This window comes from Leucoraja erinacea, chromosome 32 (genome assembly GCF_028641065.1).
Source record: "Leucoraja erinacea ecotype New England chromosome 32, Leri_hhj_1, whole genome shotgun sequence".
In the NCBI taxonomy this organism is placed as follows: Eukaryota; Metazoa; Chordata; class Chondrichthyes; order Rajiformes; family Rajidae; genus Leucoraja; species Leucoraja erinaceus.
The window spans coordinates 9,347,731-9,368,903 of NC_073408.1; the positions used below are offsets into that span (position 1 = coordinate 9,347,731).

At 41.3% G+C, this 21,173-nt stretch overlaps 1 protein-coding gene and 1 long non-coding RNA gene across 2 annotated transcripts in view; one reads left to right on the top strand and one right to left on the bottom strand.

Annotated features, from left to right (window-relative positions):
• Positions 1-20,612, top strand: part of LOC129712342 (uncharacterized) — a 32,102-nt gene extending 11,490 nt beyond the window's left edge. Inside the window, exons 5-6 of the long non-coding RNA XR_008726041.1 lie at positions 725-804; positions 19,538-20,612. This is a non-coding gene — a long non-coding RNA (uncharacterized LOC129712342). The remainder of the gene's footprint in view (positions 1-724; positions 805-19,537) is intronic.
• LOC129712341 (G protein-activated inward rectifier potassium channel 4-like) lies at positions 10,524-14,705 on the bottom strand. Its single transcript, XM_055660689.1, has one exon. The coding sequence runs from the start codon at positions 12,936-12,938 to the stop codon at positions 11,685-11,687; it is 1,254 nt and encodes a 417-aa protein (XP_055516664.1). The 5' UTR covers positions 12,939-14,705; the 3' UTR covers positions 10,524-11,684.
• Positions 20,613-21,173: the final 561 nt, after the last annotated feature.

Consider the following 21,173-nt stretch of genomic DNA (forward strand, 5'->3'; position numbering starts at 1 on the left):
TTTTCTGCATTAAACTTAATTAGCCTTTCCACAGCCCTCTTGCCCAACTGATGAAGAGCCTACCGTCATTTTGATAACCATGTTCACTATGTGTGATACAATCCACTTTGGTTTCACCTGCAAACTTACTAATCATGCCTTGTGCATTCTTATCCAAATCGTTAATATAAACCACAAGCAGAAATGTTCCCAGCACTGATCGCTCAAAACACACCACTCATCACAGGTTTAGTCTGAAAAACATATTTCCACCATCACCCTCTGCTTCCTTCCATGAAGCCAATTATGTATCCAGTTTGCTACCTGGATCCCAAGCCATCTCAGGTGTTCTGCCACTCTCCTATACTCTGAAACATCACTACTGATGATTTGGCCAACCACGGTGGTGTAATTGGTGAATTTATCAAAGGCATTGGAGCTATGAGCCGGCCACACAGTCATGAGTGTAAATAGGGTAAATTGTGCAAGATTTGTAAAAAATCGTTTTATGGGCAAGTGCAACCACATATTACAATGGGTAATACAACCTCCTTAAATCATGCTGACGATGGCTAAGTTGTCTTTTATTATGAAATTAGACACAAAGAGCTGGAGTAACTCAGCAGGTCAGTAACTCAGCATCCCTGGAGAAAAGGAATAGGTGACGTTTCGGGTCGAAACCCTTCTTCAGACTCTTCAGATTTTATTATATGAACTAAGCTATGCCTCCTCGTCTTATTCACAGTGCAATGTGGGAACTTACACCTGAACCTGACAGAATAAAGATGTTGCAATTATGTGAACACACCAGATATTTTCCTAAATGTAAGTTACATTCTATTTGTGTTCTACCCAGTATTTCTTGATCATTATTAATAAACCTAGGGCTAGATACAAAATGCTGGAGTAACTCAGCAGGACAGGCAGCATCTCTGGAGGGAAGGAATGGGTGAGGTTTCGGGTCGAGACCCTTCTCCATCCAAAATGTCACCCAATCCTTCTTTCCAGGGATGCTGCCTGTCTCGCTGAGTCACTACAGCAGTTTGTGCCTATCTTCGGTTATGTCTATCTTAGGCAGTTCCTTCCTACACACTTAATAAAGAGGCTATCTAGTAATTTAAATTGTAGTCCGTGGTGCTTTTTGAAGTACTTTTTCTATGTCACAAATACAGCTAAACTTAATTGGCAAAAAAGCAGCTGGTCCTATGTCCATGGAAGGCTTTCCATAAATCCTAGTCTTTCTTTATTTTCTTAATACATTCTTATTGCATTTACCTTCATTGCTTTGAACTTAAATATTACATTTGTCTTTTATGTGCCATAAAAATATATTCGATTTTTTTCATATATCATTATGATATGGAGTATTTCATTATATAGAATCTTTTTAATTATCTCTCTGTCTTCACTGATACCAAAATTGACCACCTTTCAGACATGAGTCTACCATATTCTGGGATTAAAGATGCAATAGAAATCCACGCATCCCTCTAAATTGCGCAGAATGTTGTGATAATTTTAATAGGACTGCTCATTATATTTGCTCATCCCAACGGCATTTGTGTAGGAAGGAACTGCAGATGCTGGTTTAAACCAAAGATAGACACAAAATGCTGGAGTAACTCAGCGGGATGGGTGACACTTCGGGTCGAGACCCAACTGCAGTCCCAACTGCATTTGATTATGATGGGCCCTTGGATTTGGATGGCATTCTAGGTGAATTAGTTAAATTACAAACAAAAATGGCCTTGATCAGTCACATCTCTAAGATTACTGCTATGAGCATTATAGATTTCAACTAGCAGTGTTTTCAACTACTTTTTGACTGTGGAACACCTTTAAGGCCATAGTTTAAGAGATGTGATGAACTAATTTTCCCTCCAATCATTTGGAATGGTTAAGCAGTCTTCAACAATAGTTTCTTACTGTAATCACTTTAATCTGGTTTATTGGTTTATATTCTCTAGAATTTAGGAGATTGAGAGGGGATCTTATAGAAACTTACAAAATTCTTAAGGGGTTGGACAGGCTAGATGCAGGAAGATTGTTCCCGATATTAGGGAAGTCAAGGACAAGGGGTCACAGCTTAAGGATAAGGGGGAAATCCTTTAAAACCGAGATGAGAAGAACTTTTTTCACACAGAGAGTGGTGAATCTCTGGAACTCTCTGCCACAGAGGGTAGTTGAGGCCAGTTCATTGGCTATATTTAAGAGGGAGTTAGATGTGGCCCTTGTGGCTAAGGGGATCAGGGGGTATGGAGAGAAGGCAGGTACGGGATACTGAGTTGGATGATCAGCTATGATCATATTGAATGGCGGTGCAGGCTCGAAGGGCCAAATGACCTACTCCTGCACCTAATTTCTATGTTTCTATGTTTCTAATCTAGCAAGCTAGTTATTCTTTGATGCGATTTAACTTCTTTCTTCTAAATTTGGGAACATATCTGCCAGAATGTAAACATAGTTTGAGGCTTCAACAAAATACTTTTTTGTGAATGCAGCCGGGCATAAACAATACCTCACCGACTGCAGTCATGCCCAGACAGTAGGGTGAAGCAGAGATGTATAGAATGACTGACCAAGGAAAAATCTTAACCTTTACTAATAGCTGGCTGTAGATGGCGCCAGCAGCTGCTGCTGCTGCTGCTGCTGCTGCTGCTGCGCAAATTTATCCTGGACTGATTTACAAAAATAGGCACATGCCTCCTGTACAGCAGTAATCTGTGCATAAAAGTCTGGATATTTTTGATGTGCACAGAAATATTCTCATTGACCCCATCTGTTTATGTGATAATAATAAAGATTAAACTATCTTGGCTATGCAGGGAATGGAGGGATGTGGACTATGTGCAGGCAGATAAGGGTCTTGGCATCAAGTTTGACACAAACATTGTGGATTACAGATTTATGTTCAATGTCTTAACACATTTATATGCATATATTTTTCTATCATGTATAAACCATTAATTTTGCTGATTTTTGTTTTGTCTGCATGAGAGAATGTTAAAGCCCTTTCCCACGGTACGAGTTCATTCCAAGAGTTCTCCCGAGTTTGCCCTGATTCGAACTCGGAGATTTACGAAAATGGCCACTCGTCGGTACTCGGGGCTCTCGTGGACATTTTTCATCATGTTGAAAAATCTTCACGTGTCTTCCCGTGCTTACCTGCCTTTAGCGAGTTTTCCCCGAGTACCTGCCGTTAGCGCTAAGAGACGTCCCCGAGCTCCGACGTACCCCCTACGTTCATTCTCCGTGCTTACCACGAGTTTGATTTTTTTAAAACTCGGGAGAGCTCTTGGAATGAACTCGCACTGTGGGACAGGGTTATTATTAGGAAAAGTTGGACAAACTCAGATTGTTTCCTCCAGAGCATCGGAGATTGAGGGGAGACCTGATGGATGTATATAAAAATTATGAGAGGCAAAGATATGGTAAATAGTCAGAACATTTTCCCCAGGGTGGAAATATCCAATACTAGAGGGTGTAGGTTTAAGGTCAAATGGGTGAAGTTTATAAGAGATTTGATAGGCGTGTTTTTTACATAAAGAGTGGTGGGTGACTGGAACACACTGCCAGGGATGGTGGTGGAGGCAGATACAATAGTGACATTTAGGAGGCTTTTAGAAAGGCACATGGATATGCAGGGAATGGAGGAATATGGATCAGGTGCAGTCAGAGAGGATTAACAGCATCAAGTTCAGTACAGACATTGTGGCTGAAGAGCCTGTTCCTGTGCTGCACTGCTCAATGGATGTTTATTGGTTTGTTTTAGTAAAGTATGTAACTAATCTTCATCTTTATGACATTGAAGGAGGCCCTTTACTCTATCAAGTTTATTCCCATTCTCAGAGCAATCGTATTTCTTTTTCTGTGACATATTACATGATGGAAGTATATAAAACTATGAGAGACGTACATGTGGGAGACAGTCAGAACCTTTTGCCCAGGGTGGAAATGTCAAAGATGAGAGGGTTTCTCTGGAACCATCTCCATATATTAGGGATTTACAGCAGCCAAATAATCAGCAATTGTTTTGCAAGTGTGAAGAAATGAGAGGATCCAGGGAACACCTCTGCTGCCACAGGGAGAACATGCAAACTCCACACGGACAGCACCAGAGGTTGCGATCGAACCCAGGCCGAGGGAACGATGAGACAGCAGCACTACCTGCTGCACCACTGTGCCATCCTTCACTGCCTACATTTTCCAAATGATGTTTCCTATTCATATTATAGCAATTGAATAGCAAATAAAACAATAACAAATGTGTTCTCATCTGTACTAAAAATACAGCAAAAAAGTTCAGCTGGTGCAATACATGTTATGTAACTTCTGAGTCAGGAGTGTTTAATTGTCATATGTACCGGCAATGGAATAGTGAGATTCTTATTTGCAGCAACATAACAGGTCTGTAAACACGTTACACACAGATAATGCAATAAACAACCATTCAATAAATTAATAACCCAATGCTCATAAAAATAGACCAAATCCTTTGGTGCAACCAAAGTAATTTCATAGTTTCTAGTTGAGGTTATTGTTGTGTAGTTTTCAATAGCCTGATAGTTGTTTGGAACAAAACTATTCTTAAGCATGGTGGTCACCATTTTCAGACTCCTGGAACTTCTTCCCTATAATTGGAGTGAGATGAGAGCGTGGCCAAGAAGGTATGGGTCTTTGATGAGATGAAGAAGTGTCTTGACCCAAAACGTGATTCATTCCTTCTATCCAGAGATGCTGCCTGTCCTGTTGAGTTACTCCAGCATTTTGTGTCTATCTTGGGTCTTTAATAATGTTGCCTGCCTTTTTGAGTCAGCGTCTTCTACAGACCCCTTTGATGATGGGGAGGTCGGTACCCATGATGGACCAGGTAGTACCCATCACTGTTCGTAATCTTTGTTTCTGGGTGTTTGAGTTGGTGAAACGGGCCATGATAGTATTTTTATGAAGTGGTTGAAATTTTAATGCAACTTAATGGATGTGGTTAAATTTTACAGTCAGTTGCTGCTAAATACTTAAGAGGTGTGAAAGCTATCACTTCAAGCAGCACTTCAGTGAGACATGCCTGGGTGTGATTTTAATTCTCTGCCTGACAGATCAGTAAGAACTCAGTGACTAATCCTGATTAGCTGCCGCTGAAAATAGCTAAGCAGTTTAATGATTCTGGCTGCTTTGCTGTTTTTGTTTGTTCTATGGTTCTAAGGGTTGTTTGTTGTTCCTGTACCATGGGTCGATTAGAAGGTTTCATAAATGACCTTTTACTTCGTGTCATACAGAACTGAAAGTGGCCATTTGGACCAACTTCTCCATACCATTCTAAAATACTGACAATATCCATGCCAATACCACCCTCCTGATTTGTAGTGGGCAACTGTATTTAGCGGAGAAAAGGGCACATAAGCATTTCACAATTTTGGCATTTTTTTAGGATCTAAGCATCAGATTTAGTTTTTTTTAGGATTAAGTTTAGAGATACAGTATGGAAATTGGCCCTTTGGCCCATTGGGACCGCCCGACCAGCGATCATCAATTCACTAGTTCCCTCTTACACAGTAGGGACAATTTACAGAAGACAATTAACCTACAAACCTGCACAAACTTTGGAATGAGGGAGGAAACCAGAGCACCTGCAGAAAACCCACGCAGGAGCAGGGAACGTGCAGACTCCTTGCAGACGGCACCCGTAGTCAGGATCAAACCCGGGCCTCTGGAGGCTGCAAGGCAGCAACTCCACCACTGCACCACTGTGCTGGCCAAATGACATTTTTGGCCATCTCTAACTATGCATAATTTAATTGAGACACACGAGATTGCAGATGTTGTAATCTTGAGCAAAAGACATACAGCAACATCAGTCAGGACCCTTCTATAGATTTATTTAAATTGAGTTGTGTAAGAATCAGCCACGTAGGGTGGGTCACATATGCCAGACTGGGTAAAGGAATGCAGATTTTGCCAAAAGACAGTGGTGAAGCAGATGGAACCACAAGAGCAAGCCTCGTGCAGCATGAAGGCATGGACTTCCTGTTTGTCAATGTCAGTTTAATTTAGTTTCTAGTTTATTTTAGTGTTGTGTTTCGTTTAATGCAGTGTTTAGTTTAGTTAGGTTTAGTTGCATGGAAAAGGCCCTACGGCCTACTGAGCCATGCTGATCATCGATCATCCATTTACACTCGTTCTACATTATCCTACTTTCTCATTGACACATCGTTGGGATGTGGGGGGAAACCAGAGTACCAAGGGTCACAGAGAGAACATGCAAGCTCTGGACAGGCAGCACCCTAGGTCAGGATTAAACCTGAGTCTCTGGTATTGCGATGCAGTAACTACCAGCCGCTCCACTGTGCCGAGTTCTTCGGATGCAGTCCTTGCACTGAATCAAATAGCAATTGATTAAATGCTGGTTGAATTCATTCAGAATAAGATTCTTATAATCACTTCTGATTTGTTCTGCACTTTAAACCTCCCAGTCTTCCACCTTTTTCTTCTCTCAGCAGCTGCAAAGAAGTGATCAAGGGTGATGGTTTCATTATTAGTGAAAATGGAAGATGCAGCAGGTGACCATTTCTGCCACCAAATTCTCCACCTGTAGACCTCTGTTCAGCTTTATAAATACATTCACAGCTGCACTCACGGGGGCAAGTAGCCTGTCTCCACGACTTTCCCAGTGGTCCTCTGCCACACATTATAATCAGCATCTGGAAGAACCTCACAGGAGTGAGGTCCACAGAACTGAAGCACCGACCACATACCCTGGAGCTGCTGTTGATATACTATGGTGACTGAAATGGAGCTCGGACAGTGAACTGTCCGAGAGTGAAGGCTTTTTGTGATTTTCACATAGAGTTGACCATTGTGGTCCTGATTGTCATATGCTATTGGTACATTCAGGGAGTGCTACTCCTTCTTTCTTTGCAAGTAGGGCCTATAACGCCACATCTGAACAGCCGCATCACTTCCTAAAGGCTGTAGGATTTCCACGTTCTGGGCAAATCCAGGTTGCCAGAGCAGACACTGAAACAATGTTCAAAGAGAATTGACATCGCACGTATGAAAATGCTTGTGTGACACACAAGAACTGCGGTTGCTGGAATCTTGAGCAAAACACAAAGTGCTGGAGGAACTCAGCACGTTAGGGAGCATGTGCGGAGGGAGCACACCAAGAAAGGTCCCGACCCTAAACGCTGTCTGTCCCTTTCCTCCACAGGTCTTGCCCGACCTTCTGAGTTCCTCCAGCACTTTCAGTTTTTTCTCGTGGGATACATGCTATTGCATAATTGAACGTGGCAAGTATTACGAGCTGCACGATAATGTTTTGATCACAATTTAAATCAAAGTTGTGCACCATGTTTGACTGATTCTGTCAGTAGTATTAATGGTAAACAGCGTATTGTCTGTTTTTGGCTCTCTGCTCCATAAATGGAATTGAGTGACTCCTGTTCCTTAGGGTGAAAACTATCCTTTAGGATGTTAAACTGGTGAGGACTTAAAAATGAGGAGAAATGAGCGGTGGGAAGGAATCGATGAGATTGGTCTGGGAGCGCGTGTTAATTTGATGATTCAAATGGCATCTTTCAATGCTGAAAAGGAAAATGAGGAAAGGGATAATGAAGATGTGTGGAGCGTAGTTTGTGGTGTATACATCATTTAATGCGAAGAGGATGAAAATATCATGTGATCGAAGAAGGAATATGGGTGGACGATCAAGTTTTCTCTTCCTATAGACGCTGCCTGACCGCTGAGTATTTCCATCATTTTCCGTTTTTGTTTTGCTAACGCTACATGTAATTCATAAGGCTAATTCTACATCATAGTCTATCACAATTTCAAAGCACCCACGCACAACTGAAATTGTACTCGCGGTCATTTGTATTAATTCACTCCAGTCCATCTCCAAATGGGTCTTTTTCAGCAAAGCATTTTTTATTGCTGACGTTATTGTACAATTATATTGCATTAACACTTTACAACCTGTTGCAGAAGAAATATTTATAAGCACAAGCCAGAATTGCAGCAGGAGAGAATTTGCAGGCAAATATGTAAAGTACTTTGTAAAGAAATATGTGAAGCCACAGTGAAGGGTAATGTGAAGCATTTGTATTGTAAAGTTGCACAATGGCCCATGAATTCCCTGGCACCTGTGCAGTAGAGCCCTCCCCACATCTGCCTGCCACCTTTTAACCTCAGACTCCATCGTAAAATTGCAACTACAAGAACATCTGCTTCATCCAAGGTAGACACAAAATGCTGGAGTAACTCAACGGTACAGGCAGCATCTCTGGAGAGAAGGAATGGGTGACGTTTCGGATCAGACTGATGTTGGGAGTGGGTGGAGATGTGATCGGAAACAGTAAGACTGGTGGGAGAACTGGGAATGGGGAGGGGATGGAGAGAGAGGGATAGCAAGGGCTATTTGAAGTTAGAGAAGTCAAGGTTCATACCGCTGGGGTGTAAGCTACCCAAGCGAAATATGAGGTGCTGTTTCTCCATTTTGCATTGGACCTCACTCTGACATTGGAGGAGGCCCAGGACAGAAAGGTCAGATTGCGAATGGGAGGGGGAATGAAACTGCTGAGCAACCGGGAGATCAGGTAGGTTAAGGTAGACTGAGCGGAGATGTTCAGCGAAACGATCGCCGAGCCTGAGCTTGGTCTCGCCGATGTAAAGGAGTTGTCACCTGGAACAGCAGGTACAGTAGATGAGGTTGGAGGACGTGCAAGTGAACCTCTGCCTCACCTGAAAAGACTTTGGGGCACTTAGACTAGCGGGGCTTGAAATGAGGGTAGACAAAAGATCCACCAGTGCTCCACTCCACAGCAATAGAACATGAGGGATTTCCAAATCATTAATTTATTTTTTCCCCATCTTTCCACCCCAATCCTTTACCCCATACGGAAAATCAACTTTACAATATTTTCTAGGAAGCTCACGTACTTTGAAGCTGTTATGGGTTACGTAATATATTCCCCAGTTTTAATTTGTTCACAGGATGTGTTCATCTGTGCCAATGTCATATAGATGAAGCTGTAATTGCGGGTTTGCAACAATGTGATGAGAGCCAGATTGAAGGGGAATGGTGATTTCTTTATCCTAAAGAACCTTGGTGATCTAGATTGGTTTATATGAAAATTCCAAATCACGATTACTGTTCCTCAAACTAGCTTTTCTAAATTAAAATCCAGTTAGACCCAATTGCTTGACTTTAAACTGCCCTGCTACATGGTAGGATTCAAACCCATGTCCTTGGATCAATAGTCCAGAATTCTGGCTGCTGCTCCAATTGTACCAACCCCTTGTTCATTATGAACCATGAAAACTGTACAATAAAGATAGAGCTGAATGCTTGATGAAATCAACTCTTGAAAGCTATGATAAATTGTATACAAGACCTCGCTGTGGGAAGGGACAATGTGGGGACCACTCAGAGAAGAAAAATTGAAATGTGAGACAGCATTGACTGAGAAACAGTGAACAACTTCTGATCTGTAAATTTGTTGGACATTTGGCCTGGCAATTTTTCAAACACTTCAATCTGTCTCTGCAATTGAACCTCCTGAAGGAAATTTCTTGTCAAATGAATGTTCCTCATGAAAACTCAAGATAACTACTCAACAGAATTACTGATTTTTAAACTCTGGACCATTGCCTTCCACAGGTGGTAGTTTTGAAAATATATATCTGGTCTGCAACATAGAAACATGAAATATTTGATTAGCTTCATTCAGCTCAGTGTATTTTTCCGATCCATTTCTTTCCAGTATAATAATGTCACATTAATTATTTTTGCCACAATAGGTTTTAAGCATTTTTATACCTTGAGTTCAAAATGGCATTGTCCTTGAACACAAGAAATTCCATTCTTTCTTCATTCTTCATACTCTCTGCGTTACTCTTCTGCAATCCTGTGATTTCCAGTATAATTGTTATCCAGTTCCAGTATAATAATTATCCCTGTTCTTTGGCACAGGAATGATTTATATTATCCCAGTATAGATTGATTGTGGACAGGTAATTTGTCTCTATTTCTTTAGCCAGCTGTATTGCCTTTGCACTGCCTGGTGGCATCTGGACCTCGAATGTCATGTCAAATTTTTTATAGTCAACTCGGAACGCACCTTTCTCCAAGGAGATGCAAGACTCAAAGCGGTGACCCCAAAGAATCTCATCTTCTTTGTAAGATGTCCTAGCTTGGCAGGTCATTCCTGTAAGGAAACAGAAAGTAAAGAGCCATCCCTCCAATCACAGCATTGCAGCCTTCCCCCCTGATCATGCTCCACCATTCAATGTCCTGGTCCATCATCTACTGAAGATCCATTTAATTATTCACATGTATTATGTTAAATTTGACCACTAATAATGCAATAGTGATACAGTACAAAACTAAAGACACATTGTTTTAATTATTTCAGACTTTGGAGATTTCGTATCTTGAGTAATGGATGCAATTTACCTAAATAGTGACAAACACTAACATAGGGATACTTTGAGTAGACATAGCCTCTAATTTCCAGAGGAATGAGAAGGGATCATATTGAATTAAATAAACATTCTTAAAACACTTAACATAGTAAATGGTGTGAATTACTTTCTACTAGCTTGAAAGTTTAGACAAAAGGGGTCATAATTTCAAGATGAGGTGTTGGCTATTTGGTACAAAAATGAAGAGAATTTTTTTCACTCAGAATGTTGTGAGTCCTTGGAATTTATAGAAATGGTCTGTAGATGATTAGATTCGATATTGAGATTGCTAGATTATTGGGCACTCGGAGCTTTTAGAGCTATCTGTACTTTATAAACTCCAAACAATAAATGGTGATTTTCTTAATATATTAGCACACCACATTACAGGAATCAATCTAGTTGCATCTCCCTTTCCCTTGTCCTTCCTTAGTCTAAAACTGAACACAGTACACCAATCTATTCCACAGTCCAGACTCCCCACCATTGACTTCATCTACACTCCATGCTTCTTTGGGAAAGCAGCCAACATAATCCGAGACCTTTCCCACCCAGGTCATTCTTTCGTCTCCCCACTCCTATTGGGCAGAATATACAGAAGGTTGAAAGCAAGCAATGCAAGTTTCAGAAACAGCTTTCCATCTGTTATCAGGCTTCTGAACAGTCCTTCCATAAGCTAGAGTACAATTCAATTCTCCTCTACCATATTGCAGACATTGGATTTTGTCTCCGGAACTCTTGTGCTATTATGCTGTGAACTATATCTACTCTGTGTATCTTTCCCTTTGCTCTACCTATTGTACTTGAGTCTGCCTTTATTGCTTTGCACATGACAATAATAAGCCTAAACTTCAACCTACGCTGGCCAAAATAATTACAATTGTATCTCCTCACTCCTTTATTTTTGACTTAACAATTGTTCTTCTCCACCCTCTCGAACCACAGGAGGTACGTTTTTCTAAGACAATGAAATAAAATGGGCAATGCAGGATTAGACTCCTGCGAGTATTGAACAGTAAAACAATCAGGGGATTTGGGAAGAGGGCAGGCAAGTGGAGTTGAGGCAGAAGATCAATTCTGACCTCAATGCTAAAATGGGCTCAAAGTGACTCAGAAGGTCAGTTTTTTTTCCTCAAATGCACTTACGACCTATTCCCCTTGCAAGATAAACTCCAAGAATGTATGCTCAAATATACACCATGCTGTGCGACACATTGTATATGAAGCAGTCAAGAGGGAGAGCATAACTAACCTGTAGATTCAACGATGCCTTCCAGGATCACAATGATTTCAAACTGTTCTCTCTTCAAGGAGTCTGCAGACATTTCCCAGAAAGGACTGCTGTCATTTATATCATGGGTTATGGTCTGTGGTTCCACCAGGAAGAGTCGGTCTTTCCCTGTGTCGTAGCCAAGATTAATTTCTGTCTGCTCCAGAGGTATGAATTCGCCTTCTTTTGTTTGCCTGGATTTGATGAGCTTGGCTCTTAGCTTTGCGTCAACCATGTGGCTGTCCCGTAGGTCACCAACCCTGAACATCAGGCAAAAGCACTCATCTCTGGGTGATACCACAGCATACTTGCTGAATTTCAGAGTCTCGGCTCGCTTCTTGGGCCGTGAGATCTTCACAAACACACAGCCCACCATCATGGCGTCAATCATAGAGCCAACGATGCACTGAGCTATGAGTAAAATGACCCCTTCTGCACAATTTGAAGTCACCATGCGAGAGCCATAACCAATTGTCCTTTGACTTTCAATAGAGAGCAGCAAGGCAGAGATAAAGTCATCCACGTTATTGAAGCAAGGTTTCCAGTTCACTTCCCCCACATGATTGATGTCATTTCTAAAGTAAGCGACTAAGAAGTAAAGAGTTCCAAAGGTCATCCAGGTCACAAGGTAACACATTGAGAAGACCACGAGGAACCAGCGATACTTCAGGTCCACTATTGTAGTGAAAAAGTCCAACAGGAATCTCTGCTTTTCTTGAATGTAACCAAGATTCACTTGGCATTTGCCATCTTTCATTACGTACCGTTGTCGCTTCTGTTGATTTGAAACATTGAAGAGTTGCCTGGTGTCATCTATCAGTTTACAACGCTGCTTTGGTGATGTGGGAACAGTTGAGAAATTTCTTGTTGACGGTCGAAAATTGCGGTTATGATTTGGGAGGTTGGGAAGACTGCCAGCATGTGGTAGGAACCACTTGGAGTTGATATCTGGCACCATTTTCTCTCTGGGTAATATGCGGTGACGTTTGTAACGCTCATCCACATCGCTGGGTGCACGCAACCTGGGCTGTACAGCTGCGTTGGGTGCAGGTGACTGCCAGTTCATATCTGGACTGGAAATATGGAGGAGAGCTGAAGCACTGTTGGTTGTATGGGCTTCACAGTCGTTGTAGTCTAAGTTTGAAATGTTGCTCATTCTCCCTGAAGCTGCTGAATTCCTACATTGTGGAGATTGTGCCGTTTCTTCTATCAACTTGGTTTCTGACTGCATGAGAGAAATTATTGAAATATTTGTAGTTTGCCTTAAAAATTATTCCCCACTCCTAATTAACAAAACAAAAATTAGAGGTTAATTTGACCTGAAATACTGGTGGAAATTGACCAAGATATGATCAATGACTTATGATAAGCTTTTCCCATTGAGAGTAGGGAAGATTCAAACAAGAGGACATGACTTGAGAATTATGGGACAGAAGTTTAGGGGTAACATGAGGGAGGACTTCTTTACTCAGTGAGTGGTACCTGTGTGTAATGATCTTCCAGTGGTAGTGGTGGAGGTAGGTTCGATTTTATCATTTAAAAATAAATTGGAGAGGTATATGGACAGGAAAGGAATGGAGGGTTATGGTCGGAGTGCAGGTAGATGCGACTAGGTGTTCGGCACGGACTAGAAGTGCCGAGATGGCCTGTTTCTGTGCTGTAATTGTTATATGGTTATATGGTTATAATCACCTTTGTCCTACCAAATTCACGCCGACCATCAAGCATGGTCCTTTCCAGAGGGAGAGACTGCCTACCCATTAATTTTATTAACTAGAACTTCTGACACCACGTTCATCCCATATTCACTCTTTGTAATATGAAAAATAATTATTAATCAACTTAGGCGTGGATTTCATGAAACATTGGCAGGCAACATTAAAGTTTTTTTCTTATAGCAATTTTCAGGAACTTTCTGACTCACTGTTGTAACAATAGTCAGTCACATGCAACTATCGCTAGAGGTAGGATGGGATCAACAGCCCACACATAGATGCAGCACGTATGTTATATTGCTGATCCCACATAGTTCTGTTTGAATCTAGCTCCCAAATAGAAAAGCCATTGAACATGAACTATATGGAGCAGTTAGTAGAATCATACAAAATACAGCATGTACACAGGCCCTTCAGCCCACCTGGTCCAGTCTGACCATCAAGCACCAATTTACACTAATCCTATTTAATTCTCTCCTCATCCCTATCAGATCCCCCAAAGTTCTATCACTCACCTATGTGTTGCAATGGCCAGTTAACTCTAATCGTCCAATATGTGATCAATCACCTATGATATTGTTCTCCCATTAACCAATCTGCTGTTGATTCTAATATTTTATATCAGTTCAAATGCTGTGCAATAACTCTAACATGTAAAGTCATTTTGGGGGTGATTGAGGATGCTGAAGGTCAAACAAACTGGGCAACTATAAATCAGTAGCTCTCTTTATGAGCTCAGAAGCTCCTCTTTCATGCCATCTTCGAGAACAGTGTAGTACAGGATTATACAGGGTTATAATTGATTGGCACAGAATTGGGTTATTTGTCCCAACAAGTTTGTGCTGCCATTTCTGCTCGACTCGTATCTCACTCCATTTCTATCCAATTTTATCAGCATAAGAAAATAAAGAACACAGAGTTCTGGATTTAACTCAGCGAGTCATGTAACACATAGAGGACATGGACAAATGACGAAGTATCCCAACCTGAAACATCGGCGTTCCATTTCCATCACAGATGCTGCATGACCCGCTAAGTTAGTCCAGAACTTTGTGTCTTTTATTGCTAAACCACCATTTGCAGTTCCCCATGTCTCCACTCTATCAGCATAAGCCTCTATTCTATTCTCCACAAATACTTCTCTTTCCTTTCCATGAATATATCTATGTTATTCACTTTAACCACTCGCTGTAATAGAGGATTTTTCATTCGTTGAAGTTGACACTTTGGATAGAGCTTTCTTCTGAATTCCGAACTGTCTCTTAACCTTGGCCACTGGTAATAGCCCTTTGCTCGAGGAAAAGTTTCCTTATATCCTTTCTGTCGAAACTACATCTTTTAAAGAACCGTACCAGGTTTTTAAAATTTGGTAAACATAGATTGGCAAATTTTCATGACAGCGCCATTGATTCTTGTATTTATGATTTAACAAAGCAATGTTTCACAACAGCAAACAGTGCACTGCTCTGCCTATACAAATACGCAGTGTCAAAATACTCCTAATAGATCTCACCCAACGTTTGGGATTTCTGTAATTTCACTTTACAGGAAAGTTTCACTTTACCAGGATTGTATCCATTCTATAAAGCAAGCAAAGGCTGTTTCATGTCCCCAACTCAGCTGTATTTTTTCAAGAGACCCATCCATATCCTAGTCTGCTGCTGTTTAATGGCAAGTTATTATTAGGCAGCCAACCAAATTTGTAGTCCAACAGTAAGAAAGTTCTTGGGGCGATGGAGGTATTGAATTTTGATTACGAGTGTAAACACAATTAAGAACATCAGAAATTGTACTTGCCAATGCACTGCCAGTTTTATTGCCACCAATTGTAAAACCTAATTTGTGATCCTGGATTAGATCAACCAATTTAGAAATAGTTGAGCATAAGTTTTCTAAACGGATAATAACATCAGAAATACGTCCATGAATGGTAATAATCTTATTGACGCTGCTTTGAAGTTGGTGATACTATTGTTGAATTTCTTCAGCAATTCCACTTTAATGCTCAATCTTCATTCCTTTCAAATATGCCCATCACATTCTTGCATCATCATTACTTACCAGGCCAAATGGGATAGTAGGAAAAATGTTTTTATATCAAACTACACATTTGTCAAATAGTCAATAATTTATAACGGAGTTAAAATAATTATCATATGCAGTAGATTATTCAATGGTTAGGACTGTTTCTCATTCAACTGGAACACTACATGTAAATTTACCAACCATTACTGAAAATGTTCCATATCGACCTGCATCCATCACAAGTCTTGGGAGATATGCCAACATGTGCTTGCCTTTAGGAGTTTGAGCTGGAGGTATGGAGTTTCGACGGTTTCTGTTCTCCTTGTACTTAGTTGGCGTAGAGTTAACGTGTTGATAAGCATGGACGTCATTGTCTCTGTACAGATCCATGCTACAGCTCATCGTGGTCGTTTTCATGGTGGATTTTACTGCAATATACAACACATAGTAATGCCTCCCTCACTCGTGATGAATAAAGAGTTCCCCTTGTTAGTTTAGAATCAACCTGATGAAATACTTTGGAGATGATCTCTCCGTTTTAAATGCGTTAAAGTAACTTTTTTTTTAATGCATGTTTTGTTTTCCTGTATTAAAATGCAAAATAGCGAGGAGAGTGAAAACCTGAAATAGAGAAGACAGGAAATGGTTGAAATGCGCAGCAGGTCAGGCAGCATCAAAGGAGAGAAAATCAGAGTTAGTGTTTCAGGTTAATGTCAACATAACAAATGAAAGGTCATTTGACCTGAAGTGCAATATTTGGTTCTATCATTATAGTAGTTTCAGGAATTCACAAAGTTAGACTAATTCTAGTATCATCGGTAGGTTTGTTGAATTTTTTGGTAGATACAGTGATTTTATTTCACCACTATAGGATCACCCCTCAGTATCCTGTGCTTCTAAGAACCTAACCTGCCCAACCTTTCCCCATAATCCAGTTTCACGAGCCAACATTCTTGTAAAGCTTTCCAGCTTAATAGCATCCTTCCGATAGTAGGGTGACCAAAACGGTACACAATACTCCAAATGCAGCCTCATAAATATTTTCTACAACTGCAACATAACATTACAAATTCTATACTAATTTCACCCACTACCACACTATACAACCTACCTTCCCCCCTCCTCACTGTTCCCTTCCATCTATATCCCCCTGTCTGGATTTACATTTTAACCCTCTGCTTTCCTTATCTGACATTCTTTTGTCTCCTTTTCATCACAAGCCTTTGTTCACTCATCTGCCTAATGAACCCACCCCCCCCCTCCCCTTACCTGCATTTACCTATGTATAGGGGTCACAGTTTAAGGATAAGGGGGAAATCTCTTAGGCCCGAGATGAGGAAAACATTTTTCACACAGAGAGTGGTGAATCTCTGGAATTCTCTGCCACAGAAGGTAGTTGAGGCCAGTTCATTGGCTATATTTAAGAGGGAGTTAGATGTGGCCCTTGTGGCTAAAGGGATCAGGGGGTATGGAGAGAAGGCAGGTTGGATGATCAGCCATGATCATATTGAATGGCGGTGCAGGCTCGAACGGGCCGAATGGCCAACTCCTGCACCTATTTTCTATGTTTCTATGTTTCCATGTTTACCTATCACTTGCCAGGCTTTGCCCCACCCCCACCTCTTTTCCAGCTATGTCCCTCTTTCTACAATTGGCCCAACCCAATACGTCGCCTGTCCATATCCTGAAGAGATGCTGCCTGAGTGGCTGAGTTACTCCAGCACTTTATAAACTAGCACATGTAGTTTCTTGTGTCTTCTATCCTCAATGCCCTGATTGGTGAAGGCTGGTGTGCTAACTGCCTTCTTCACCATCTGGAATTTGAAGTTCACCAGAATATCAATTTGTTTAGAAGGCACTGACAAGGAACCCATATCAGAACCTTCTCCATTAGTGCAATGGTGCTGAGGCAGACTTGGATACATAGTTTGTGGAATGACATCCATCCCTAGAAAGCACTTTTGGACCCCAGTAGGAAGCTGTGTAACAATAGCAGCAGGGTTTAATAATTGCATCTGAGCAGACTGCAACCTCCTTGGGTAACAAAATTCAAAGCTGTTCCTTCACCTCACTTAATTTTTTTTCTCTCATCACCGCTCAAGGGACTGGGCCAAGGGGAGAGAGAAAAGATATGAAGGAGGATGCGATAAACTGGTACAACTGGGCCATAAATCTTGGGGAGAACATGGTGGCGCAGCAGTAGAGTTGCTGCCTTACAGCACCAGAGACCCGGGTTTGATCCTGACTACGGGTGCTGTCTGTATGGAGTTTGTACATTCTCCCCCTGACTGCGTGGGTTTCCTCTGGATGCTCTGGTTTCCTCTCACACTCCAAACGTACAGGTTTGCAAGATAATTAGCTTTGGTAAAGATTGTAAATTGTCCCTCGTGTGTAGAATAGTGCTAGTGAACGGGGATCGGTGGGCTGAAAGCCCTGTTTCCGCATTGTATCTCTAAACTAAACCAAACCAAAATAAATTGCTAACCTGAATAAGTTCCACTACCTGAAGAAGGGTCTCGTCCCGAAACGTCACCTATTTCCTTTGCTCCATTGATGCTGCCTCACCCGCTGAGTTTCTCCAGCATTTTTATCTACCTTCGATTTTTTCCAGCATCTGCAGTTCCTTCTTAAACACAAGGTCCACTATCCTATTCTGTGACCATAACACCAGACTCTATCCTGCAAAACCACATAATAATTATTTTCACATCAGTGGAATCTTGTGTCGTTCTTCTAAATGCAAGAGTGCAGAAGCTCTAAATCTCTCCGCATGTCACAGACGCGCCATCAATGAAGTTAATTAGGTGAATCTCCTCTCCCTTCCCCCCGTCATAATTATGTCCCCTTTTGGGAGGATGACCAGAACTGTACGTCATATTCCAATTACGGCATCACCAGGGCTCTCCATCTATTCTTGACCTCAAATCCGCTTGCAGGAGAGCTTGTCAATGACGGAGAGGACAATGGCACAAGGTAAGAGGGAGAGATAATAGGCCAATGAAAGAAAGATGTGTTGAGAGGATATAAAAATGAGAACAGCTGTAATGTCATATTCATGTCCGATTAATTACACCTGCTGTATTTTGCTTTTGAATTTTATGTTGATGAACAATATTTAATGAAAATAATAACAATATTTAATGAAACTATCCATAGAATAGTACTGCCCAGGAACAATGTTTGTGCCAAGCATGATGCCTAGCTGAACTAATCACACATGCATGCAAGTGATCTATATCCGCCCCCCCCCCCCCCATTCCTTGCAAATCCATTTGCCAATCTTAAAAACACTTAAACAAAGTAAATGTTGCAATTCTGTTCAACAGAAAATAGTTGCAGGAGGAGGCCATTCGGCCCTTCGAGCCAGTGCCGAACAAAATCCATTTTCATACCTAAATCAGCTTCTGCACTGCAAGAAGAATGGCACTATCATATCTGCCTCCACAACCACCCATTAGGAGTCAAGGAAAGAGCGTTCACGGCACGGCCTTGTTTCCACTAATCTTTCCACCACCACGGACAAGAAGCACAAGAATGCAAGAAGCAATTGCATGCAGATGCCGAGAAGTGTGTTCAGCTCTGGCTGAACAATTTCTAATCTTGTGATGTGGACTCTATAAGAAGACCACCCATTATATTTTTCCCCTCACACTCATTACGACTCTGCCATGATTTCGATTTTTCCAGCATCTGCAGTTCCTTCTTAAACATGCCACGATATTCAATCAACATTAACTATTAATTAATTTATTCTCATTGGTGTGTAAAAATATATGCATTACCTTTAAAGTCAATAACGTTAATAGAGCACATTATCTTTTAGACCAATGCAGGACTAGATGGTGTTTCCTTTTCTTTCATTTTAAGCTGTGGATCTTTATATCCGATGAACAGAGAGCTTCTTATTTCAGGCCCTCAATGTCAGCACAAAATATTTACTGGCCAAGGAGAAAACTGCCCAAATGAAGCTTCCTTTGTTCCACAACAATGCTCCTTGTTCCAAACCTGAGAAGAACCTAACCTTGCATCTTTTTAAACAAAGTAAATGTTGCAATTCTGTTCAACAAAATCCATTTTATACCTCAATCAGCCTCTGCACCGCAAAAAGAATCCAGACGTACAATTGGAATTCTTGGAGCCTCCCTCTGGACTATTTCAGGAAAGAATCGATAAAGTTCCAGACCGTAAGTATTCTTGAGCCCAGTGAGTAGCCTCATACACCGCTCATTGTCTTCCGATGCTTATTCTTCATGCTTATATTGTAGTTTTTCCAATTGGAGGTACTGAGATCGAAACCAGTATAGTCGCTTCCAGTCTTTCACAGACAAGGCTGTTTGTTAATCTGTCTTAATGTCACACTGCATTACCTCAGGATAAATTAATCAGGAAGGTTGGGCCCATGCAAAGACGACACAGAATTCCCTGCTTGTGACTGACAGAGCTTGAAAACAATGACTGCATCTTATGTTGATATACTGCCTGTACCATGAATATGACACAAACCACTTTACAGCAATGATATCAAAATCTGACACTCAGACGCAGGATGAGATATCAGGATAGATGAACAACATTTTGGCCACTTATTTAAGTTTTAACCAGAGTCTGAAAGGAGGCAGAGAGACCTGAGCAGTTTAGGAAGGGAATGCCAATGTTTAGGCTCCAGGCAGTGAAGGACACAATCACTAATGAATATACTGATTCATAATAGCCAAGAAGCCTGAGGTGGACTAGCACAGATGGAAGTCAATCTATTCTAGGACCCGAGATTACAAAAGCTGAATAGGGTGACATTGGAGGCTCTGAGCAAGATAGGGATTGTAAAATGAGACATTGCTTAAATGGGATCAACTGTGAGTTGGCAAGTAAAATGGTGATCATAGGTCACAAGCTGATGTGAATTTAAGAGACGGGTAGCCAAGATTTGAATGGCAAGTTTACAGAGGGTAGAAAAATATTTGATGGTCAGGAATGCATTGGGATAGTCAAAGCCAGAAATAACAAGACATTTCTGACTGTCTCAGTGTCTGGTGAGCTGAGGTAGAGGGAGAGAGATTCATCCGTTCAACATTAAGCAGTTGTTTAATTGGACAGGCTCTTACCTCTTGAGTCATAAGGCTACAGTTCAAGCCCCATTCTAAAAGTTAAAACACACACATCCAAGCTGATGCTGCTAAGTAGTGCAATAATCGTTGTATGAATTTTTGCCAAAATGCCTTTGGCTCTGCGCTGCTTGTCTTTGACTTAAAAAAAGTTGTAGTAGAGTTATGCACCATAGAGTTTTGACACCATGCTGTCCAGCATGCTTAACCATACTATACCACCAACCTGCAAAAAACATCTTTTCTGCTTGCTCATGGACCAGGTGCCTCTCAAGATTGCGAAGATTCCTGCCTTAATTGTCATTTGGAGCCCTAATTTAGGTGAAAAACAAGATTCCCATGAAACCATTTCTGCAGCCTAAACATTACAAACAAATTCACCCTATATTAGGGGAGTTGACACAACATAATTTACATAGTAACAGTTATATACTATATCATATTGGGGGTTCAGTATTCGCTGTGATGGCTGGAAACAGCCAAAGAAAGGAAAACTTATCTCTCCACTGCACTCAGTCTACCCCCCCCCCCCCCGATATCAGAGTCAAAGTCAAAGCCCCCGGCTGGCATTGGCGATTGTCCCGCAGCCATTAAAGCCACGCCGGGTGGTGCGAAGTCGCACAC

Excerpts from the sequence above, each read along its gene's own strand:
- LOC129712341 (XM_055660689.1), bottom strand. The coding sequence starts at position 12,938 with ATGCAGTCAGAAACCAAGTTGATAGAAGAAACGGCACAATCTCCACAA.